The sequence below is a fragment of the Echeneis naucrates genome, chromosome 14 (assembly GCF_900963305.1).
Source record: "Echeneis naucrates chromosome 14, fEcheNa1.1, whole genome shotgun sequence".
Taxonomy (NCBI): Eukaryota; Metazoa; Chordata; class Actinopteri; order Carangiformes; family Echeneidae; genus Echeneis; species Echeneis naucrates.
In genome coordinates, this window is record NC_042524.1 from 13144517 (window position 1) to 13165609 (window position 21093).

Sequence of the window (21093 nt, forward strand, 5' to 3'; positions counted from 1 at the left end):
TACAGTATTGGTAAATAATGCTTTCTTCAAAATGTACTGCAGAACCATCAAGGAATGTTTTTAATATACTTCACAATTAAGAACTAAATAGTTACGATTGAACACAGGTTCACCAAGTAAAGTAAATCAAGACAAGAATATTTACAGTACAAATTAAAAGATTGTATTAACATTTGAAGCTCATCAGTGTTTTGTCATGATGATTCCAGGGAGACTGTTAGCAGGGGGGCTCGGTAGAAAGTGTATCTTAAGGGGTGTAGGCTGGAATGAATTTAGATATTATTTGTGTTTGTGTGCATGTGCGTTTGTCAATCAGTCTGTATGTGTTTCTTTGGAGCATGAGTGCATGATTGAAAGCAGGCTGGAGAGAAAGCGGGAGAGGTGTTCGCATTGGTGTGCATGCGTTTGCAAGTATTTCTGACGCACTTTCCTTCTCCAGACCCTGCTGGGGTCGACACACTGACCGGGCCAGCTGTTCCTTCACCAGTTCATGATGCAGTTTCTGTTCAAGGTCATGAAGTACACCTGGCTGCTGCCACCAGACCGCACTGACGCAAAGAACACCTGAAAGATAGCACATGCATGTCAGTAACATTCTGGCATAATTCAGCTGCTGTTGGTGCTTAAACTCTCACCTTATCATTTCTCTCACAAAGGAACTTCAGCCTCTGAGCTCTTTTGTGCATGAAAACACCATCCAGGTGGCCAGTCTCCACAGAGCGGATCTCTATGGCCTTTTCTCCCCAACCCATGATTTGATTTGAGCAGATATGAGCTGCAAGAAAAGTGTCATATTAGTACAAAGCATACTGCATACAGATGACACATCCAGTTTAGTCGAAGTCTGGAGTTGACCAGTACCAACAGATGTGGGCATCTCTCCCCACTGGAGGACCACGTCTTTGATGATGCGTCCATAGGTGTTGACATAGACGCCCTCATCCTCATAGCACAGCAGCATTTCCATGCCATCTGAGCTGGGAAGGAACACGATTGCGTGTGGTGTCACATGGCTCTGGATCTGTTTGAGATGAAAATAGATGGGATGAGCTCCTGCAGGTCTCTCTTCTCCCAAAACACCCCAACAGCTGTTCACTTACATGAACAGGGATATAAATGTCATAATTGTTTCCAGAGTCCACATCAATGGCATGGAAACCAGCACAAGACCCATAGATGACCTTTAACCTCTGGCCTTCCTCCACTGTTAAGTCAACCAGGAGAGGCCTGTGCGGTAGATCTGCAAAAGACTAGAGAATTGGGGGGTTTTAAGGGCACAAAGTGACTGTAAGGAAATAATCAACATCCATGCTCTTCTGCTAACTAATTCAGCTCAAGAAAAGAGAGACTTACCTTGAAGGCCATGAATTTATGATAAGGTTTGGGTGCCCAAGCATACACTTCCACTGCATTCTTCAAAGCAATCACCAGGAACTTTATCCTCTCATATTTCACTAGGCAGAACAACAAAGCCATCTGATATCAGATACTTGTTATCAATAATTCAATCTGCCAAATGCATTTATTCGAACTTGCCTGAAGTGGAATGGACGTACTAATAAATACCCATTATCCGTCACTCACCCACTTTGTAGTGTACACAACCCTCCATCTCCCCTACAGTGGTCCAGCCTTGCTTCTTCTCCACTTCAGGGTCGTTGTGAAGGATCTTATTCCTCAGCCAGGCCAGGTAGTAGACACGCACCTTGTTTTTCTTGCCTTCAAAGACACAGTTGGTCACAGTCAATTACAAAATATTCTAAACAATTATTTCAACACACATTGCTGGAGGACATACAGTAATACTTAAATAATATACTTTCCAAATTATTAATTACTGCGTTGTCCTAGGAATCCACACACATACATCTATAAATAACCTACATTAAACTGTAAATAGGTGCTATTCCCCTAATTTACCCGTACCCCTTTTGTACCCTATTTAATACCTTTGCTTTGTTGTTTTATCTCTGTGCTTCCGCAATAATTGGAATTTCCCTAGTGTGGGACAAATAAAGGAATTTTAATTTGATAAGGGTAAAAATTTCTAAACTTAGCAGTTGTGGTGGTCAGCATCATTCAGCTAAAATGTGTTTTTAAAAATCATTACTGCATTTTCTAAAATATCTACCAAAACATTGGCAATGGTGAACAGAATAAAACCATATTAGTAATACAGTACGTTTAAAAACAGACTTGATCTTGTCATGTGCTAAACTACAGAAATAAAACCAAGTTCTCGTGATTTTTAAGTGCAAAGTCAAATGCAATGCAAAAAAATTATATTAATAAATCTAAAAATCTTAAAAGGATGACCACAATTAGGCATCTAATGTTTGGCATCCCATTAAATAGAGTGGTCTTATGCCAAAAGCAGACACAGCTTCAACCCGACTGTCATGAAAGCAGGCTGGCGAGGAACAGAAGTAATGACCTGATATGGTGATGAGCAGGTTGAGCCCCTCCAGGACGTCCATCTGTTGGAACCTGCGGGAGTTGATGAGGGGGTAGACCTTGCCCTGACCACTGCGGTCCAACAGCTTCAAACCATTCTCTGTGCCCACCAACAGGTTCACACCTGGTGATACACGTGCACAAATAAACTTTTCACTGGGAATACTACAATTCTAATCATTGCTTTTTCGACAGCTTAAAATAATTTTGCAGTGTACCCGTACTGCAATTCCTGGTAGTTGTCATCTTGGAGCGTTTTAATTTCCATTATCAATTTCCCATCACAACCCACAATAACTCCATCACCACAATATTGCATTCTGTTCTCACCCCAAAGTGCAGCACACAGGATCTCAGAGTTAAATCTCTTCTTATACTTTCGGATCTCAGGTGTGTCATTAGGGGGGCGTGTGTTGGTAGGATTGACGTTCACCATGGATCCTTTTCTCACTTCCATCTTCAGCTGCTCAAATCTGGAGCCTAAACAGACAGCAATCACAAATTTTAATTTTGGATGGAAAAGCACAAACACAAATCTTCCTTTCATCATTTTATAAAAGTTTTATTATATCTTTATTATATCTTATAAAGGGTACTTTCAAGTTCTAAAAGCAATTTACTTACTAACTTTATTTGAAGGTGCATTATCTCAGTGTTTTGTAATTCACAAGAATTAATAGCAAAGGTTAAGATAGTGAATCAATTTGCAATCTGCTGTAGTAATAGCGGTTTAATTTTGAAGTTGCTGAAGGACTGAAAAACTTCTGACTCACTAGTGACAGAGATATTATCCCCTGTACTTCCGGGTGACTGATACATGCCCAGATCCACAAAGGTAGTGAAAGAGGACTTTCCAGATGCTTTAACCAAACCTCTGGTTTGATACTGGTGGAGCAAAGAAATTGTGTGAGTTGTACAGCATTTGACATGATTTCTGGTGTAAAATTGGCAAATAAGGAACACAAAAACAATAAACCAGGAATTCAGGACTAATATATTTGGCATTTGAAAAACTTACATCATAAACAGAGTCTTTTCCTGGGGAAGAGTGAGTGGCTGAATCTGTGGGGGAGTGGGAGGGCTGCACCACATCTGGCAAGTTAGTGTATCCATTATGGTTCCTCTTCTCTGGGGTCTTTCAGGTAAAGGGAGAGACACAGACACAGACACACACACACACACACACACACACCTCAGTTTAATAAATAACACCAATAAGAGTCTCATCTCTAAAATAATCTGTTGCACCAATTACCAAGATATGACCCGGTTTGTTAGCACACTACAATGATCACAAAAGGTAAAGTAACAGCTGGGACCAAATGTGTGTTTTTGGTCACTGATGTCTCACTCCTATTTACATGCAGCTTCTACAGAGTGTTGCTCTGCTCTCTATTATCCGTGTTTCAATGACATCCCATAGTGAACTGATGACTCCACACTTGTCAGTTGTCACTCCACAAAATGTCAGCAAATGCGTCACAGCCTTATCCCTCTTAGTAAAAACTGATCATACATGAATTTACTGGCACTTTTAGGATAAAAAGGATACAAAGGTGGGGGAAAAGGTTTTGTTTTCTGGGTTTTTTGTGGCTAAAATTAGCACTTGCTCGAGCAAAAGACCTGAAAAGATTAATTGGCACACATATTCAGACTGTATGACGTTCTGTGGATGGCCCCTTGGAAATTCATTCATTTTCTTATGATAATTTACATCCTCCATTGTTCTCAGTTAGATCTCAGTCTCAGTGGTAAATGTGACTTCCTGGTGGTGATTTTAATTATTCTAGTGAGTTATATAAATGTATGATTGTAATTTGTTTATGTTATTCCATCAGTGAAACTGTTAAAAGACTATAAAAACAGCTACTGTATTTACTGTATGTGAAATCATCGAAAAATAATCAGAATTCCTCTTCCTTTATGTTATATATAACGTTTGACATGTTATTTATGATGTCAAGTGAAGTAACTCCATAAATGCCCTTGATATTCAGCAACAGGACTAAAGCTTGGCATATATTTGTGATGCTGACAGCACAATAAAATACTTGCATATACACACACCAAAAAAAAAAAAAAAAAAAAGCTTCACACTTCAATAAAAGTGACACCTGCAAAATGTATGTCAACTGTCTCTTCAAAAATCACATATTTATGCAATCTGACATGGTTACTTCAGGCAACATACAAAATAAATTTTTACTGGCATGTAAATGTTTAGTAATCTTTAAGTTTTAGTTAAATCTGTTTAATAAGTTTACAACTTCTCGCATGACCACGTTTTGGCTGATTTTATTGATCCTGCTAGTTAACAGAAGCACTGATTTTTGTAAAACTACCAAGTAGCTCTACAGACTATTGATAGCAAACTTTACAATATATTAAACATTGTTGAACAATATCATGGACAACATTTTTTGTCTTGCTGGTTTGTAATATTTTGCTCGTCCAATGCATTGAATTTTCCCATAATTCACAACGCATTTTAAGCATTAATATGTGTGCAGATGACTCACCCTTTGCACCAGCATCGTCTGATCCCCATAACCTCCAGCCTGCTCGCCATCTCCTACCTCGCTTTCATCTTCATGAACCACCATGGTGTTGACTGAATCAGTGTCTGCATCCCTGTGACTGAAATCAAGATTCACAGATTAATAATGTAAACAAGAGCAACACCACAACAGGAAAGAGTGAATTCTCTATTTAAAAGCAAAGTTGACAAATGAATCCATGTGAATCCATGCTTTATTTGCCAGTGCTTGCCGTGCTTCAGTATTACCGGTCTGTGGGGCTTTCTTCCTCCTCTGCTCCCTCACCACTCTCGCTCTCCTCACTACTCTCGCTGCTCTCAGAAGATGAGGAGTAATCGTTAGCCTTGACTGGTGGTCTAGGCTGCTCCTCAGCACGTTCCTTGGCAAAGAGCCCATGATCCTGCAGACATGCAAATCATAATTTTTGAATTTTCCCAAAATATTTGTTAAACTCCTGAAAACTGAATTCAAAACCTGTGACCTGATAGTTTCAGAAGGTTTTGAGCCATGGCACTATGCTGAGTGTGGGATGAATTATAAAAAAAAAAAAATAAATCCATTAATAAAAAGGTATATACGCAGAACATTAAATTTAATTGACAGACAAAACATGATTTAACCAATAAATTAAGACACTTCATGCTATTTATTAACTACAGCCGATGAATGGTGACAATCTCATGCATGAATGTAACACACAAGACTGTGATACTAACCTCCCCAATAGCTCTCTTGTAACTCTGTACATTTGAGGTAAAGTCAACAAAAAGGGGTTTCAAAAGAAGAGAAACATGAAGGGAAAGTACATTATGTGTTAAAGAAAGGCTACTTGAGGAGAAAATCTTTACTATACAGTAAATGAATAGAACAGGTGCATTATGCACAGTTTGAGATAGAGCTTAGTACATGTTAGAATAAGTTTATGTTGTTTTTTTTTATAGATAATTGCAAATATACAACTTATCTAGTTGTATATTTGCTAGCTGGTTTATTGCTAAAGTCCATTTCGAGTGGGGACAGCCAATATAACGTCTTTTTGAAAGTGGACTTACAGCAGGGCGCCCAGGGCGGGAGGAGGTGCGAGACTCCCCTGGCTTATGGCGACTATCATGAGAGAGAATGGGTGAATCCATTTTGGAGGAACCTGAAAACAACCATGATGCATGGTGTTATATTTCTGAAACCAGGGTTACTGCAAAGACAGTCTGCAGAGAAATAGTGTTGTGGACGAAGGAACTCACTGAAATTGCGATGCCTCTCTAGAGAGCCGGTCTGGGGCAGGTTGGATATGATGCTAATGCTCTCTCCCCTCTCCCAGCGATCATTGCGGCTCAGATCTGGGTTGCTGCCACAAGGATACAAATCACTTATCTTCAATCATCGTTCAAACGTACCATCATTTAGCAGGCACGAAACAAACTGATCAGAGCATTTACCTGGCCCTGACTGGATGTCTTATTCCAGATGTCAGGTTGGTGTTGAGAGCTGTGGCAATGGATGCTGTCCTCTGAGGAATCTGAAGTGACCAAAGATGATTTGTTTTAAAATCCCAATCAAACCATCTAGACCAAAACCTAAGGGTGGGATTTTAACTGCCACTACTAAATCTGGATCAAAGATGTGACAGGAAGCCTGGCTGTTGTGTGAAGTAAATTGATTCTACTGTTTTCTCTAAAGATAAGAGTATTCAATGTCAGTTAGTTTACAAAGTAAAGTCCAGTTTAACTGATATTTATGACCTGTGGCCAACCTCAATATCTTACCTTAGGTGGGAGCTCCACATCTGGCAGACGGATCCATGGGCCCCGATCCTCTCGGATTTGGTGTGCCTGTGGTGCTGGGGTTTCAGAGGTGGGGTCTGAGTTCTGACGCACCAACTCTCTAGAGTGGATGGGGCGGGGGGTGGGGGTGAGGGAGGGATCCTGGGTAGGGAAGGCGGACATGGTCTTAGTAGGCTGGTCACAGAGGGACTGTGAACGAGGGACAGGGGCAGCATAAGGCTTCAGAGGAACCAAGTGAGCCATCTGGAACTGTAGAGGACAGGGGCGGCAGCAGCAGGAGGACAGAGCAGCCAAGTGGAAGGAAGAGCGCACAAGACAGTCGAGGAGGAGGCCGAAGTGGAGAAAAATGCAAGGTTTGGTTTAAATTCCAAGGTGATTTTTTTTTGTTGTTTTTTTTTAAATATGTAGAGAGGAGAGAGAGAAAAGACGAAAAAGAAGGCATAAATAATGCAGCAGAGTAACTGGTGTAGCAGCAAAGAATTAAGGGGAAGAGAGGCACAAGAAGTTGTATCTTCATCTGCTATTCTAGGTATTATCAAAGGAATTTGAACCCCTTGAAAACACCCACCTTGCCCTGTCCTCCTTGGGGTTCAACAGGCCTCTGCATTGGTGGGGTCTGAGACTGGACCACTCCTGACTGGCTGATGGAGTCAGAGCGAGACTGGATGGCAGTGTCAGAGACAGTGGTGCAGATTTTGGGCGATCCCTGTCTGTTGAGTTTACTTCTTTCCTCCACCTGAAATATGAACAAGGGTGAAATTATCCCTTCTGCAGGCCAATGTACTCCAGTTTGCATATTTTGTATAATGCTGGAACTATAGGTTACACTGCTACCTCACGAGCCCAAGTAGGTTTGTTGTTGGGCTCCAGGTTTTTGTTGTAGTGGTAGAGTTGGGGCTTCTTTTCTTGCTGCTGTTGTTGCAGAGACACCAGGTAAGCATGCTCCTGCTGCAGCTGCCTCTGTAGCCTCTCTGACTGACGCTGTTCCTCCAGCTGCTTACGCTTATACTCCTGACCAAAGAAACACACTGCAGTCAAAATGTTGCTTGGCTCAGACAAGTCAAGCTGGTCAGACCTGAACCATCACATCTGCAAATAGCAATAGTGCATTCACTGACAACAGACAGATGTTTGCATATCTAGCTGAATTTAGCTTCCATTTCTATTCCAGCACAGAATTATAATTCACGTTGTAAGAAAATTTCTAAGGACTGTAACTAAATCAATTTGTGGAGTTTCAGACTTTGTGAATGTGAGTAAGTTGACTTATTTGTTTATTAATCTAAGTTGTAGGCACTGTTCTTTAAAGGACATGAGAAATAAGAAAGAAGAGTTTCAACAGTGAAACACATGGACTGAAATTTATATCTTAAAATTGCAGAAGGTAATTTTCAATTTTCAAGCACTAAATATTTTAAAAAGTTGTATTTGATGAATTGAAAAAACCTTGGCACAAATAATTAAAATTATATATATATATATTCTCCTTGAATTTCTATTCAAATTAAATGTGACATGATCCTCGGTTTATAAGTCAGTGAGGAAACCCAGTGACAATATGTCACTCTGGTGCTTCCCTGTGAAGGAGAGGACTTTAAAAGGAGCCCAAGGACCCAATGGAGTAAATATGTGAATACAGATTTTGACTAGACTAAAATTTTTTAAGCTATGAATTCTGTTTGACTTTCACCGTTTCTGTTGCTACCCACCAAAACTTTCCTGCGGTTCCCCTTTATTCATTTCTTTCACATTCATTCATTAATTCATTGTATGTTATCACATCTCTCCAGGGATGCTCTTACTGTCAAACAACTGCAGTTAGTGTCAAGTTTGCATTTAATTTTCTATTGAAATTTATTTACATTTTTTGGAGCAATTCCTTTACTTTGATAAGTTCTTCGGGCCATATTTGCTTCACAGTGTGATTACTGCACCAGACCACCAAAATTACTCAGAGGGTGCTAACCTGTTCCAGGCCCTGTGTTCTGGTTCCTATGAAAGTAGCCTGTCAACAAAAAGTATGTATTTGTGTAACTTAGGAGCGATAAGAGAAATATCTTAAATGTCTCATGCATTGAACAGGGAGGATGGGTTTTTTTTCTCCCTCCAAAAAACAGGAACAAAGAGCTCAATCCAAATGACATCAACTCCTACGCTCCACAGTAGATAGCTCAAACAAAGATGTCAGGAGTGTGGTTTCTCCCTTCAGTATAAACAAGGTACACTTGCACAGATGCACAAAAAGCTGCCCACAACAGCTCACAAAAATCTAAGTCAGTGGACACCATAAATGGACCCGTTTATTTTTTCAAAAATACAAGTGTCTGAATCCATTTATAAAAATTTTAAACTTAGCTGCAATTTAGTGACAATGTAACCATGTCAGGTTTATTTTGGCATAAAAAGTACAAACCACAATGTTGTGAGGGCAGATATAGAATACTTTTGGGCAATCAACATATGACTCTTAATTATGAGGTATTATAATCATGAGGACGCCATAAACAGAGAGTCAAAACAAGAACTGTGATGATAAGAATATAAGGACTAGTTACCATAAGCAATGCCTGCTCCTGAAGCAGCTGCTGCTGAAGGATTTCTAACTGTCGCTGCTCTTCTTCTAACTTATGTCTGATAAACTCCTGAGGACAGATAAGATGTGGGTTAGGGTAAAAAGGCGATGTAGAAAAAGAGAAATTAAAGTAGATTAGGGAGGGGAAGAGGATATCAGTTACATAATGATGAAACTGTCAACAAAAAAACATAAGCCATATAGTGTACCTATTTAAGACAATTACTAAATTGGATTTTTGTGACAGAATATACACCAGCCTTGTCTAGCAGTGAACACAAATAAAAGTTTGGACTAAAATAGTTCACTCTCATAACTACATAGAGACTGTGGTCAATTCCTACATGAGGAACAATTAAAAAAAAAAGAAAAAATACTTAAAGCTGTAAATCTGTATTTGGCATTACAGGGTGATGGTGCTATGATGCCAGACTGTTGTGTTACTGAGGGGAGACTGGAAGCAGAGCATAAGAGACGCAGAGAGCTCACCCACAGAAAACTCATCTCTGAATAAATACACTAATTTAGACCCTTGCTGCTATGGCAACCTACTCATGGAATTTCACCACCAGAGCAACTTGTGCCGTGTTGCTGATGGACACACCCACACTTTACTGTGATTGGCTGATACCAGCTCATGACTCCTTGTGGTTGGTTACCTGCTCCCTCTCAGCCAACCTTCTATCTTCTTCCCGTCTCATATCGTCAAGTCGCCGATGGGGACCTTTTTCTTGCTGCCTCACCATCTCTCGCTCTTTTCTCTGTTGCTGGGAGAATGGGGTGACAGGAAAAGAGAAATGAGCATAGTGGCTATGTTTTCACTTGGGATCCTATAATGAACATCCTGCTCATAAGAAAACCCTCCCTTGTTTAGATAAAAGAGCTGGGGAAAAAAATAAATAAAGGGAACGGTAGTGCTGGATAGAGCCTGTGAGTCATAGTCTCTCACACAACACAACACACACACACACACACACCTAACTATTGGACCTTGATCATTTTCTTATTGCTGCTTTGACTCAAACAGAACTGATCAGTTATTCAATTCTGACAGAGAGCAGTCCACCATTTTTTAAGAAGTAATAAAAAATAAATAATAATAAAAAATAAAAAATACTACTCCTTTGTGGTGAAATGAAGACATCCCACTTGGTAGTGACACAAAACACTTGCTTGTCTACTCAGTTGTTTGTTCTACTGAGGACTGGAGAGGAGTTAGAATTGGGGAGTGTTACCTTACTGCAGCAAATTAACTTACCAATACTACACAATTGTATTTATAAAACTAAGAGTGATTATATGTTTTCCATTCAATGCTCACATTTTTCTTAGTTTCCATTCATATTACAAGTTTCATACTGCCAGAAGATTTCCCCCAAGGCTACAAAAACATCTAAAACATAGCACGTGTACAGCATTAACAATTCTTATCTTGCAGTTTTTTTTACCTAGTACCCCATAAAATCTGTTTTATTTTTTCTGTTATTATAATTCATTTAAAATTTTCCCATATTCATTTTCATTCATTAATTTTTCAGTTTTTAATTTTTGAGAATTACGTTTTTAGCATTTTATACAACGCATTTTCCAGACAGATATGTTTCTTTTCATTCCAAAAAAAAAAAAAAGACCAGCGTCTGGTGTCTCATCTAGTCTGGTCTAGTCTCTACTCTCTGCAGGGGTCCGATCTCTGGTCTAATCTGGTCTCTACGGAGGTCCCATCTCTGGTCTAATCTCTAGTGGGGTCCAGTGCCTGAGATCCAAATATTGAAATCCATTCCATTCAAATATTCAATCATAAATACTAAACATTAGACCAAAGGAAATAATGGCAAAACAAATATTGATGTGTGCCTTAATAATGGGCAGATAAGGAGGCAAAGCAAGTAGTTAAGTGCCTTACAATAACAGCTAACATACTGTAACCAGGAACCTCAGTATTGCTTTGCTTAGACAGCTTTTCTTTGAATTAGAAATTTATTGTCATGTATAATCAAGCAATATTCACAGATGGCAGGTAACTACAATGTTTCTCTAACAACATGTTACATGTTTATAGTTAAATGTACTAGAGTAGATCAAAACCACAAGCAGCCAACAAGAAGACAGAGTTGTGAAGTAATTGTAAAAGTACATGTAATAGCTGCATTATTGTGAATGTTATTTGCATTGAGATGGCGCTTTATTCTGATCAAGCAAAGCTCCTACAACTAACTAACTATTAGTAAATTGAGGGTCAAAGTATTATTCTCTTATTCGTTATATTCTCTTCTCTTCCAGTGACACTTTTCATCACTAACTCCAATTGTATATAGAATTTTTAATTCTGCAGGTGCAGGACACCATAGCTCAGTATTAATACAATATTATAACAAGTGGAAACTAATTAAGCTCAAGCATCAAAACTTGATAGACTAATGTTACCAAAAAGTAGCAGAATTTCTTTGGCTTCTTCGCTTTCTTGCCAAAATTGGACTGAAAAGACTGATACGAGGCAGCACAGCGGGATAGTGGTTAGTGCTATGGGTTGGATCACCAGGCCTGGGGCCTTTCTGTGCGGAGTTTGCAAGCTCAAATCTTCTTTCTTTACAAAACGTAAGTGAAGTATGTAAAACAAAAGAAGCTTCAGAGGTGATAGAGGCCATGCTTTGTAACTCGAGGGAGCCAGGCCTTCTGTCTTTACATCATGTTAATTTAAACCCTCCCTTGACTCTAGCTTTGTATTTAGTGTACAGATATGAGAATTTATCATTTTATTTATCAAGAAGAGCTTGAATAAGCATATTTCTAATGTAAACCTTCTCCTTAAAAAAGGACTGAATGATATGTTGACTATTACCTCTTCAAGTCTGCGCCGCTGTTCCTTCTGCTCTTCGATACGTTTCTGTCGGTCATGCAACAGTTGCCTCTTATGTTCCTCAGGGTCTCGGCGTTGAGCAGCCAACTGGGCCTGTTGCCTCTTGTGAGCCTCTGAGCGCTCTTTGTTCTCCTGCTGCAGACGCTGGAAGTCCCGCCTCAGGGTGGACTCACCAGGCACATTGAGGATTGAACTGATGACCAAAATTGTAGATAGAAGAGAAACAATTTTGCTCAGACAACACAAGTATTCATACCGTTTAGGCAGAGGTGATACACTGAATTACCTCGACTCTCTGTCATCTCCACGATTTTCATCCTCTTCATCACTCCCACTATATTCATACTCTGTCTCTTCTACAACAAATATCCAAATAAAGAGAAGGAAAACAAATAAAAGACTAAGCACTGTAGTTTTCTAACTTATGTATACTTTGATGAAATAGATTATGTTGTCACTGTCATGTGAGCTGTTTTGCCTCTGATTTGCTTACCTTTCTCTCCCCTTTTCTTGCGTGTGCGGTCAATGTGGTCTTTCAGCTGAATTCGGACCTGGCGCTCTGTGGGCTGGTCCCTGATGAAGGAGTGCTTGAGCAGCTGTTCTGTGGATGGTCTACTGGGATATGTCTTCACAAGACAACCCTCAATGAAGTCAATGAATTTCTTCGACCTAGGAGGGAGGAGGGAGTAAATATGATAGATGAGAGTGGGAATCCTGACCCTACAGTAATCAGAAGTACTCAAGTAATAAAGATCTGTCAACAGCCTCTTTCAAGAAAATTTTAAACTGGTTTAAAAACATTCAGTTTCTTGTCATGCTGACCATCAAATGTGTTTCAATACTGAAACAAAGCTGATGGCATGCCACAATAACTTGTGTTACAGCAGTATCTGCTTTGAAATTACACTTCTTCCTGTTCTTTTACCATCTCCTCTTGGAAAAATTAAAATTGTTTTCATTCAGCTGTTTTCTCATTTTGTGTTTTGCATGTATTAAAGGGTTAGGGTAGGGTTAGCATTATTTATGCTCTGCAGAAACCTGATTCCTAAAAGATCAAGCAAGCACAGAATGTTTTCTCTTAAAATAGGTAAATAAGTAAATACTCCCTCCTGCCTGGATTTTTCCCACATATTCATTTGCTGATATTACAGTATATTATTCAGAGTGGGACAGTCTTATATTATACTTATTTATTAGTGTGTGTGTGTGTGTGTGTGTATATATATATATATATATATATATATATATATATATATATATATATATATATATATATATATATATATATATATATATATATATATATATATACATACACACACACACACACATACATAGATACACACATACACACACACACTAATAAATAAGTCTAATATTCCATGTAATCTGATAGTGAATAAACCTGTGATAGATTTTACCTACTTCATAATCCACTGCACAGTCAGTGGGAATAATGCATTCCTCCATTAGTTTGCAAGTTTCTCTTCAATTTTCCTTTAGAAGGATGTAACATTTTTAAAGTTTCCAGAGTTGTAACAGGATGTGAATACAGCCGATTGAGTGGGAGCTATATGAAATTAAAACAGATAACACCAAATAGGTCAGAAAAACTCAGCAGGCTGGTTGATAACTCACCACTTTTTGGATTTAAGTTTTGGAGGCGGGTTTCTGGGAATCAGGAAAAGTGCTCTCATTGGGTGCATGTCACACAAGGCTACAGAAAAAGAGGACATGATGAGAGTGGTTAGTTGTTATTAAGCCCTCCTACCCATGGTAAGAGCTATGGTACAAAAAAGGAAAAAGGAAAATCACAATATATCCTATGTTAAGCAGAAATCATGTATTCCCACATACTGTATTTTGTAAATAATACTAACTGCTATTACACATATTCTTTGTATCCTCAAACTTGGTTACAGATGCTGTTATCCAATCTTTCCTGGTGCCTCAGGCTTTGTTACATTCAATGCAAGACCAAGGACTGTGAGTCATTGTGTTCCTAGCGTAGGTAGGCAGATAAACCTGACTGGTTAGCTTTAGAGTTTCACAGTAAATAGGCTTTTGTAACACAGTTTTCGGACATATGCAACGTGACTGAGACAGTCAAAGCCCCATTAGAACAGCAGGATCACAGTTACACTAATAATTTGTGTTTTTATTTTATATATGTACATGTATGCTTAATATTACACATTTTAATTATGTTGAAGCTGAATTAGTAATGATTCCGTCAGATGCATTTATGTTCATTAGAATGAATGGATCACCCACTGAAAGCGTACAGATTTTCTGAAAAGATTCTTAAGCAGTGGGTGCATAAGAAAAATAATTATAGCTCATTCTAACAATTTTCAAGTTCACAAACAGAGAGGTTTTTCTTGTGCTTGGGGCCATTAAAAGATTGAAAGGCCTGCAGTAGTAACTTTTTTGTTGAAAACACCTTTGAGCAATAGCAACAAGTCTAAACAAATTCTGCCCCACAGTTGGTGCCATGATATGGGGATCCTAAATTGCTTTGAACAGATAGAATCAGGGGACTTCTCACAATATATCGTTTGTCAAGATTGTCTGAAGAGTGAGCCAAGCAGCCTGCATACCAAAACATGCCTGAAATAAAGCTACTAAGGGCATAGCATCACATGAGTGGAAAAGCATTTTTGGGTCATTTTAGGGTTCATGTTAAAAATAAATACAACCACAAATGATAGGTGACCATCAGTAGGAAATTGTATTTCATGTCAAATACCCTTAAGATATCAAATTTCTATGTTGTGACAATGGCATTGCTTATTTTACTGTTCAGCAAAGCATAATATTTGTACATAACATTTATAATGTCAATATACAGAGATATTAAGTATACAATCACCTCCATTACCTGTAATTTGTGCAACTAACTTATTAAGGGACAATGGTTTCAGCCCTACTATCAAGAAAATAAGGAATATATCAACCTCATTAGAGGAGAGCATACATTAGTATTGAGACTGGAGGAGTAAGAGCACTGCATAAATGTAATGGCAGATCACAGCTTGATAGTTGGCCCCTTTGCCTTAGGTCATTTACAGATGTGATAACATGATCCATAGGTGCTCTGTAGTTTTCAGTCCTTCAGAATTTGTGTGAGAGTGCCAACAGTGCAAATGTATTTAATCATAAAAATTAAATGACCTTGTTACAAATTCTTAAAATTTATCTGCTGCCTTGCTCTAATGCATAACTCATAAAACAATGCCTTATCAATAACTAGTTCAAAGGTCAATGCAGTACTATGTAAGGAGTATCATTTGTATGTAGGCATGATGGTTAGATTATAATCACTATCCTCTGGTCAAATAAAAAAAATACACTAGGAACAATAAGTTGCTAGTGTTGATCAATTGTTAAATATTTATTTACTTATTTACTTCTTATTTTTAGAAATCAGCAGCTACCACCTGCTATACTTAAGTGTGACGCTCTGGTTGTTACAGGATTGATACCAAATCAACCAGCAAATGAATCCCTCCACTAAACAGACCAGAGGGATCTGTTCAATCAGCCTTCACAGGCCCACTGCCAGCTCACGACTACACTACCTTGATTACAGTGAGTCAGCTATCCATCTGAAGATACAGACAACAAGGCTACATATGCAAGACAGACTCATTCATGAGGTCTTTTAAAATGGACTTGGGAATGATGAGAAATTTTCCGATTGCAGAATACACAGAAATGTACGAGTCAGTGAAGAACAGGCGAAATAGATGTGCAGCTGAAACTTTAGGTGTGCACTTACGAGGCGCTCCCTCTGCCATCTCAATAGCTGTGATCCCCAAGGACCAGATATCACTCTGCAAAAAGCACACATGATCACGTCGGTCTCAGTATTTCACATGCTTTCAAGACATAGTTTGCAGTGCACATAATATATGATGCTGTGGTTACCCTGTAGTCATAGGTGGAGTCAGGGTTCTCATCACAGGCAATGACCTCTGGTGCCATCCAATAAGGTGTGCCAATGAAGGTGTTCCTACGCCCAACGGTCCTGTCTAACTGAGCACTCACCCCAAAATCAACTGGATGTGGACAAAGGAATTAGACAAGTAATATGAAACATTAATTCATTTGTCTTTTACCGCTCATCCATTTCTAGGTTGTGGGGAATGCTGGAGCCAATCCCAGCTCACAGTGGGCAAGGGTGAGGTACGACCTCAACAGGTCCCCAGTCCCTCCCAGGGCCAACATACAGAGACAGAGAGGAACCACTCACACACAGACCTACGGACAATTTAGAGTCACCAATCAAACTAAAAATATGTCTTTGAGAGGTGGAGGAAACCCACACAAGTACAGGTAGAACATGCAAACTGCGCAAAGGCCCAGGCCTGGGAACTGAACCTTCTTGACCTTCTTATCGTGGGGCAACAACACTAACCACTATGCTGCTGTGCTGCCGTAATATGAAATGGTACTTAAATTTTCAGCTTACCAAGCTTAACTTCAGCATTCTCTGTTAGCAGCACATTCTGGCCCTTGATGTCTCTGTGGATGACTTTATGGGCGTGGAGGTGAGAAAGGCCCTGAAAACAGGAAAAGAAGTCAGAATTGGTCAGCAGCATGTTAGACTCTGCCTCAGGCTTATTTTGACTGGTACAGCTTCACTTCCTCACCCTTAAAATCTCTCTGCAGATGTAAGCAATCCAGTCCTCCTTTAGAGAGCTACCCTTGGTATTCTTCACCAGGTCGGTCACTGATCCTGCCCCACAAAATTCCATCACCAGCTACACACAGACAAACACTCACTTAGAAAGGAAATTCAAAGAGGCATGTTGCTATTTAAAAAAAAAGAAAAGAGTCATGCTAGGTAAAGTGGACAGACCCAAAGTTGGTCATCATGTCCTGGTGGACTCTTCTTAACAAAGGCACCGTAGTATGTGGCTATGTTGCGGTGGTGGCTGTATTTCTTCAGCATGTTGATTTCGGCTTTGATCTCCTCTTCCTCCTCCTCTGTAACATCCATCACCTTGATGGCAGCCAGCTGGCCTGTCTTCACATGACGGCCCTGATTCAAGAGCAAGTTGGATCATTATAACAGTGGTCAGAAAAATTCTAAATAAATCTGGGACTAATGTTTCTGAAACACTTTTCTCCAATCAAGTGTGTCCAATCTGTTTCTTAACATCATTTTGAAGTTGATATTCTACATTTTCATCCACTGGAAACTTTTATCTTCATTTAACAACTACTTTAAATTAGAGCTAAATGTACAGAAAGAAACATTTAACAAAGAGCTGGCACTGGGGTTGTCTTTCATAGCCACACTTAGTTTGCCATTCAAAACACAAGTGACAATTTGTGTTAACTGCTTGAGCACATTATTCAGATGGAATATAGGCATCATATCTCACCTTGTATACCTGCCCATATGTCCCATTGCCAACAACCTCGACAAGCTCAAAGATTCCTGCTGGATCCTATGGAAGACACGGGCAGATTCATAAATTCTGAAACAAGTAAACAGCAGGGTCTAATAGTATACACTACAATCTGGCCTCAGTTATGTCTGCACAATGGCTGAACTACAACAACCCTAAATATAAAGCATAGTAAAGGCTTTCTTAAATAAATCTTAAAAATGTCAGCAGAATTTGGGATAATTTTTTTCTGCAACGCATGCTGCATTCCTCTATTTGGGTGATCATAACTCCAAATCATATGCGCACACACACACACACAAAAACAACACATACAGCATCCATAGAACAGAACCAGAAAAAAAAAAAAAAAACACACAACAGATTAACCCAATATTACAATCCATATTTCCATACAAATCAAATACTTAATCATACCAGCCACCCACTCAACACCCACCAAGACTTTACACAGACGAAAACAGACAAGAAGACACATTTAGTATTGATACTGGATTAGATTGTGACAAAATTGATATGACTTGTGGCCTTTTCCTTATTTGTTCTTTCTAAGTTTAAATGCATAAACACATTTTTCACCGACACTAATAATGAGTAGGTTGTTTTGACTTAATTATGCAACCCCCTCCCCCAAGAGACAAGGGAAAATGACAGGCAATTCCACTTTTGTGCAATTTCAATATGGCTTTAAGAATATGTGTGGGTGGTGGAACTGCTGCTTTGGGTTTAGAATGTACAGCATGACCTATCCTTCTTTCATCTGTTTCCAATGATGGGCTTTTTGCCTTGAACATGAAGTGGAAACATTCCTAAGAGACGGACCATTTATAAGAAAAATAGCACATATGCTTCGGAAGATCAGGCAGTAAAATTGCGAAAGTGGGACTACACCTTTAGCGCTAGTGCTCATAGCTTGTTTGATGAAATAAACATATTGGCCTAATTTTGAAGCATGTTAGGTACAAGGTGGCACCATGACGTAAAAGTGGAAGGCAAGGGAATAATGGTATAGTATGGAAGAGAATGTAATGATAGAGTGGGCGGCAAGGCAGAGGCAGTAGCTTCACCTACGTCCAGCACAAAGAGTGGGATGAGAGAAATGAAGTGATAGAAGGGGAAGGGTACTGTTGTGTTTGAGGAGTAACGCAATCAACACTCATAATCAAACAAACTGCCAGAAAGGACTGCAAAAATGGAAGGAAGCAGTAAAACAATGAGGAATCAACATACGATCTGAATAAATCATAAAAATTGCAGCTTTTCTGGTGGAGATCATGCTGCCATGCTGATGTGTTAATTCAACATACTGGTGAACCTCAAGGCACAATGCAGTGAATTTTCCTTAACGTCAAGCTGTGCTCAGCTTCTTGTTGGAAGAACAATCTCATTACAGACACCAGTTATGGCCCATGGGGAAGTTGGGCACACATTTCCTGCAGCCGCGTCAATTTCGCTGAGGAAGTCATTTTAAATAAAGCCTGTCCTGCCCCCAGGTTTATAGCTGTAAAAACAAACTTAATCTGAACAAAATCTCAGCAGCATGTCAATTCCTCACTTTATTGACATCACAGCTGTTAAAGTTAAAAATTATTTTCATCATTTCGTTTAATTAAAACTTCTACTGTTGGATTAAATTGAACATTTGGGCCTTGTGGTACTTTTTGAATAGGGTATATTGAATCTATACAAAATTGTGTCATCATCGAATGTCAGAGAATATCCACAAACATCTGGATTTTAACAGTTATCACTTTAACAAATAGTTTTTGTCTCAGTTAATTTAAATGAAGGAATTGTGAATTAATATTCAGAGTTGCACATAAAATAAAGCGTTGTAAAGTGTAAACCAATTTTTGACGAGCTTTCCTCAATTTAACATTTATTTTGCACTATTCTGTGAAGTTAGTTAAGCAAAACACTGTTTTCATGGCAACAAAACAATATCACAAGATTAAGCTTCTCATGAGTTTCATATCCACAGGGCTGATATTGCTTGCAAGTGAGATTCCAGTTCACTCAAAACACTTTCAAAAGTTCGTTTGACAACTAGAACTACTTTTCAAGATTAACAATGAAATAAGTAAAATTCAGCAGTTGTTTTAACATATAATCTTAAGGAAATTTGAAAGTTAGATTTTTATAATTGGCATTGAAATGAGGGGTTCTGCACAAATATAAAATAGCCTGTGCACTGCTGTTATGTAATGGTGAAGTCATGCTGCACTCTGTAGCAAATTTCTTAAAAAATACTTTGACAGAGCCACTTAAAGTTACCCAAACTCAAGTTGGGTGCACTCAAGTTACTCCTTGAGTACACCCATCTTATGTCCTATGCAAACACAGGTAGGCGCCATGTCCTTACTGTTCTTACGAACATATTGTTACCAATATGCGTTAATACTGGGTGCTGACTATATATATAAATAACCACTTTGGAAAAAATTCTCACAGGACTACTATCCAATTCCATTGTATAGTTATTTAATAAAAAAAAAAAAAAAAAATCATATTTTCAGTAATCTTGCGGTGAATATAAATCTAGACAGAGATCACACTCACTTCTTTATTTAAGTGTAAAAATTAAGTTTTAAAACTTGACCTTAGGACCTTAGTCAGGGTGATGGGCTCTATTCTATCTTTTTAATAAACAAACAAACGATTGAATGTATAAATATCTGTCTTTATAATGCTAATAACTGTCTGCCTAAAGGGAATTTACTACTGCAAAAGGTTTATATTTGTCACCCATTCCAGTGTGATGGCGCAACATATCAAAAAAAAAAAAAAAAAAAAAAAGTACCAGAATTACCAGAAAATGGAAATAGTGAAATTGTTCAAGCAGGGCCATTTCTTCCCCCCCCCCCATTTGATTTGGGTATATTCGATATTCGTATCTTAAGGGAAGATCTATTTTGTCATTCAACTGGTCATACCCCATCCCCCATATTCATAAGTGCCATCTAAACAAAGCTTTTAACAAAAGACAGTGTGTATGTGTATCAAAGTTATATAATTGGTAGTAACTGGTAGTTGATAATATACATTGAAATGTTTCAATGAACTGTTCAGAGTGGTTGATATATATATATATATATATATATATATATTATTTTTATTTTTTTTTTTTTTGGGGGGGGGTTATTTTTTTAAACTCTAATCATGAAAATTAGATGGGCTGGAAAACGTATTTCTGCAATAGCTGTGAAAATGTGACAGTGCAGCAGTCTGTAGCAGCACCAGGCCAAAGGATGTTTATTCCATCTAAAGTTTGTTTGTGGGGGGTGTTAAATGGTCGTGCTCGTGCCAGACGCCCAGCTGACACCCCAGTCCATATGACATAACATCTAATAAGTCCGTCTGCCATCATTTACATGAAAACAGTGCAGCACACTTATCTTGCAATAACAATACTCACCCTCAGGGCTGCGAGGTCTATGTCATCCAGGCTTCGTGTGGGGGCGTTTTCAGACAT

At 38.7% G+C, this 21093-nt stretch overlaps 1 protein-coding gene across 5 annotated transcripts; it reads right to left on the bottom strand.

The window, feature by feature from the left end:
- Nucleotides 1–480: 480 nt before the first annotated feature.
- On the bottom strand, nucleotides 481–21093 carry mink1 (misshapen-like kinase 1). Of its 5 annotated transcripts, XM_029520183.1 has the most exons (32): nucleotides 21037–21093; nucleotides 17595–17660; nucleotides 17066–17248; nucleotides 16857–16967; nucleotides 16676–16766; nucleotides 16132–16262; nucleotides 15983–16037; nucleotides 13840–13918; nucleotides 12695–12870; nucleotides 12488–12557; nucleotides 12184–12394; nucleotides 10004–10111; nucleotides 9292–9414; nucleotides 7607–7783; nucleotides 7341–7508; nucleotides 6755–7021; nucleotides 6428–6507; nucleotides 6233–6336; nucleotides 6044–6135; nucleotides 5708–5731; nucleotides 5240–5391; nucleotides 4974–5091; nucleotides 3473–3589; nucleotides 3228–3339; nucleotides 2785–2940; nucleotides 2435–2578; nucleotides 1585–1719; nucleotides 1354–1454; nucleotides 1101–1250; nucleotides 862–1021; nucleotides 636–775; nucleotides 481–564 (listed from the first exon to the last, which is right to left on the bottom strand). In XM_029520183.1, the coding sequence occupies exons 1-32, from the start codon at nucleotides 21091–21093 to the stop codon at nucleotides 481–483; spliced, it is 3942 nt and encodes a 1313-aa protein (XP_029376043.1). The 5 variants fall into 5 exon arrangements, with proteins under 5 accessions (XP_029376043.1, XP_029376047.1, XP_029376045.1 ...); XM_029520187.1 differs by lacking the exon at nucleotides 9292–9414 and having other exon boundaries at nucleotides 2785–2934; nucleotides 4974–5085; XM_029520185.1 differs by lacking the exon at nucleotides 9292–9414.

Excerpts from the sequence above, each read along its gene's own strand:
- mink1 (XM_029520183.1), bottom strand. The coding sequence starts at position 21,093 with ATGTCTGAAAACGCCCCCACACGAAGCCTGGATGACATAGACCTCGCA. Across the intron at positions 6,508-6,754 it reads ATGTGGAGCTCCCACCTAAG|ATTCCTCAGAGGACAGCATC; the intron begins GTAAGATATTGA and ends TGGTCACTTCAG. Across the intron at positions 5,732-6,043 it reads CCCGCCCTGGGCGCCCTGCT|AGTTACAAGAGAGCTATTGG; the intron begins GTAAGTCCACTT and ends TCAAATGTACAG.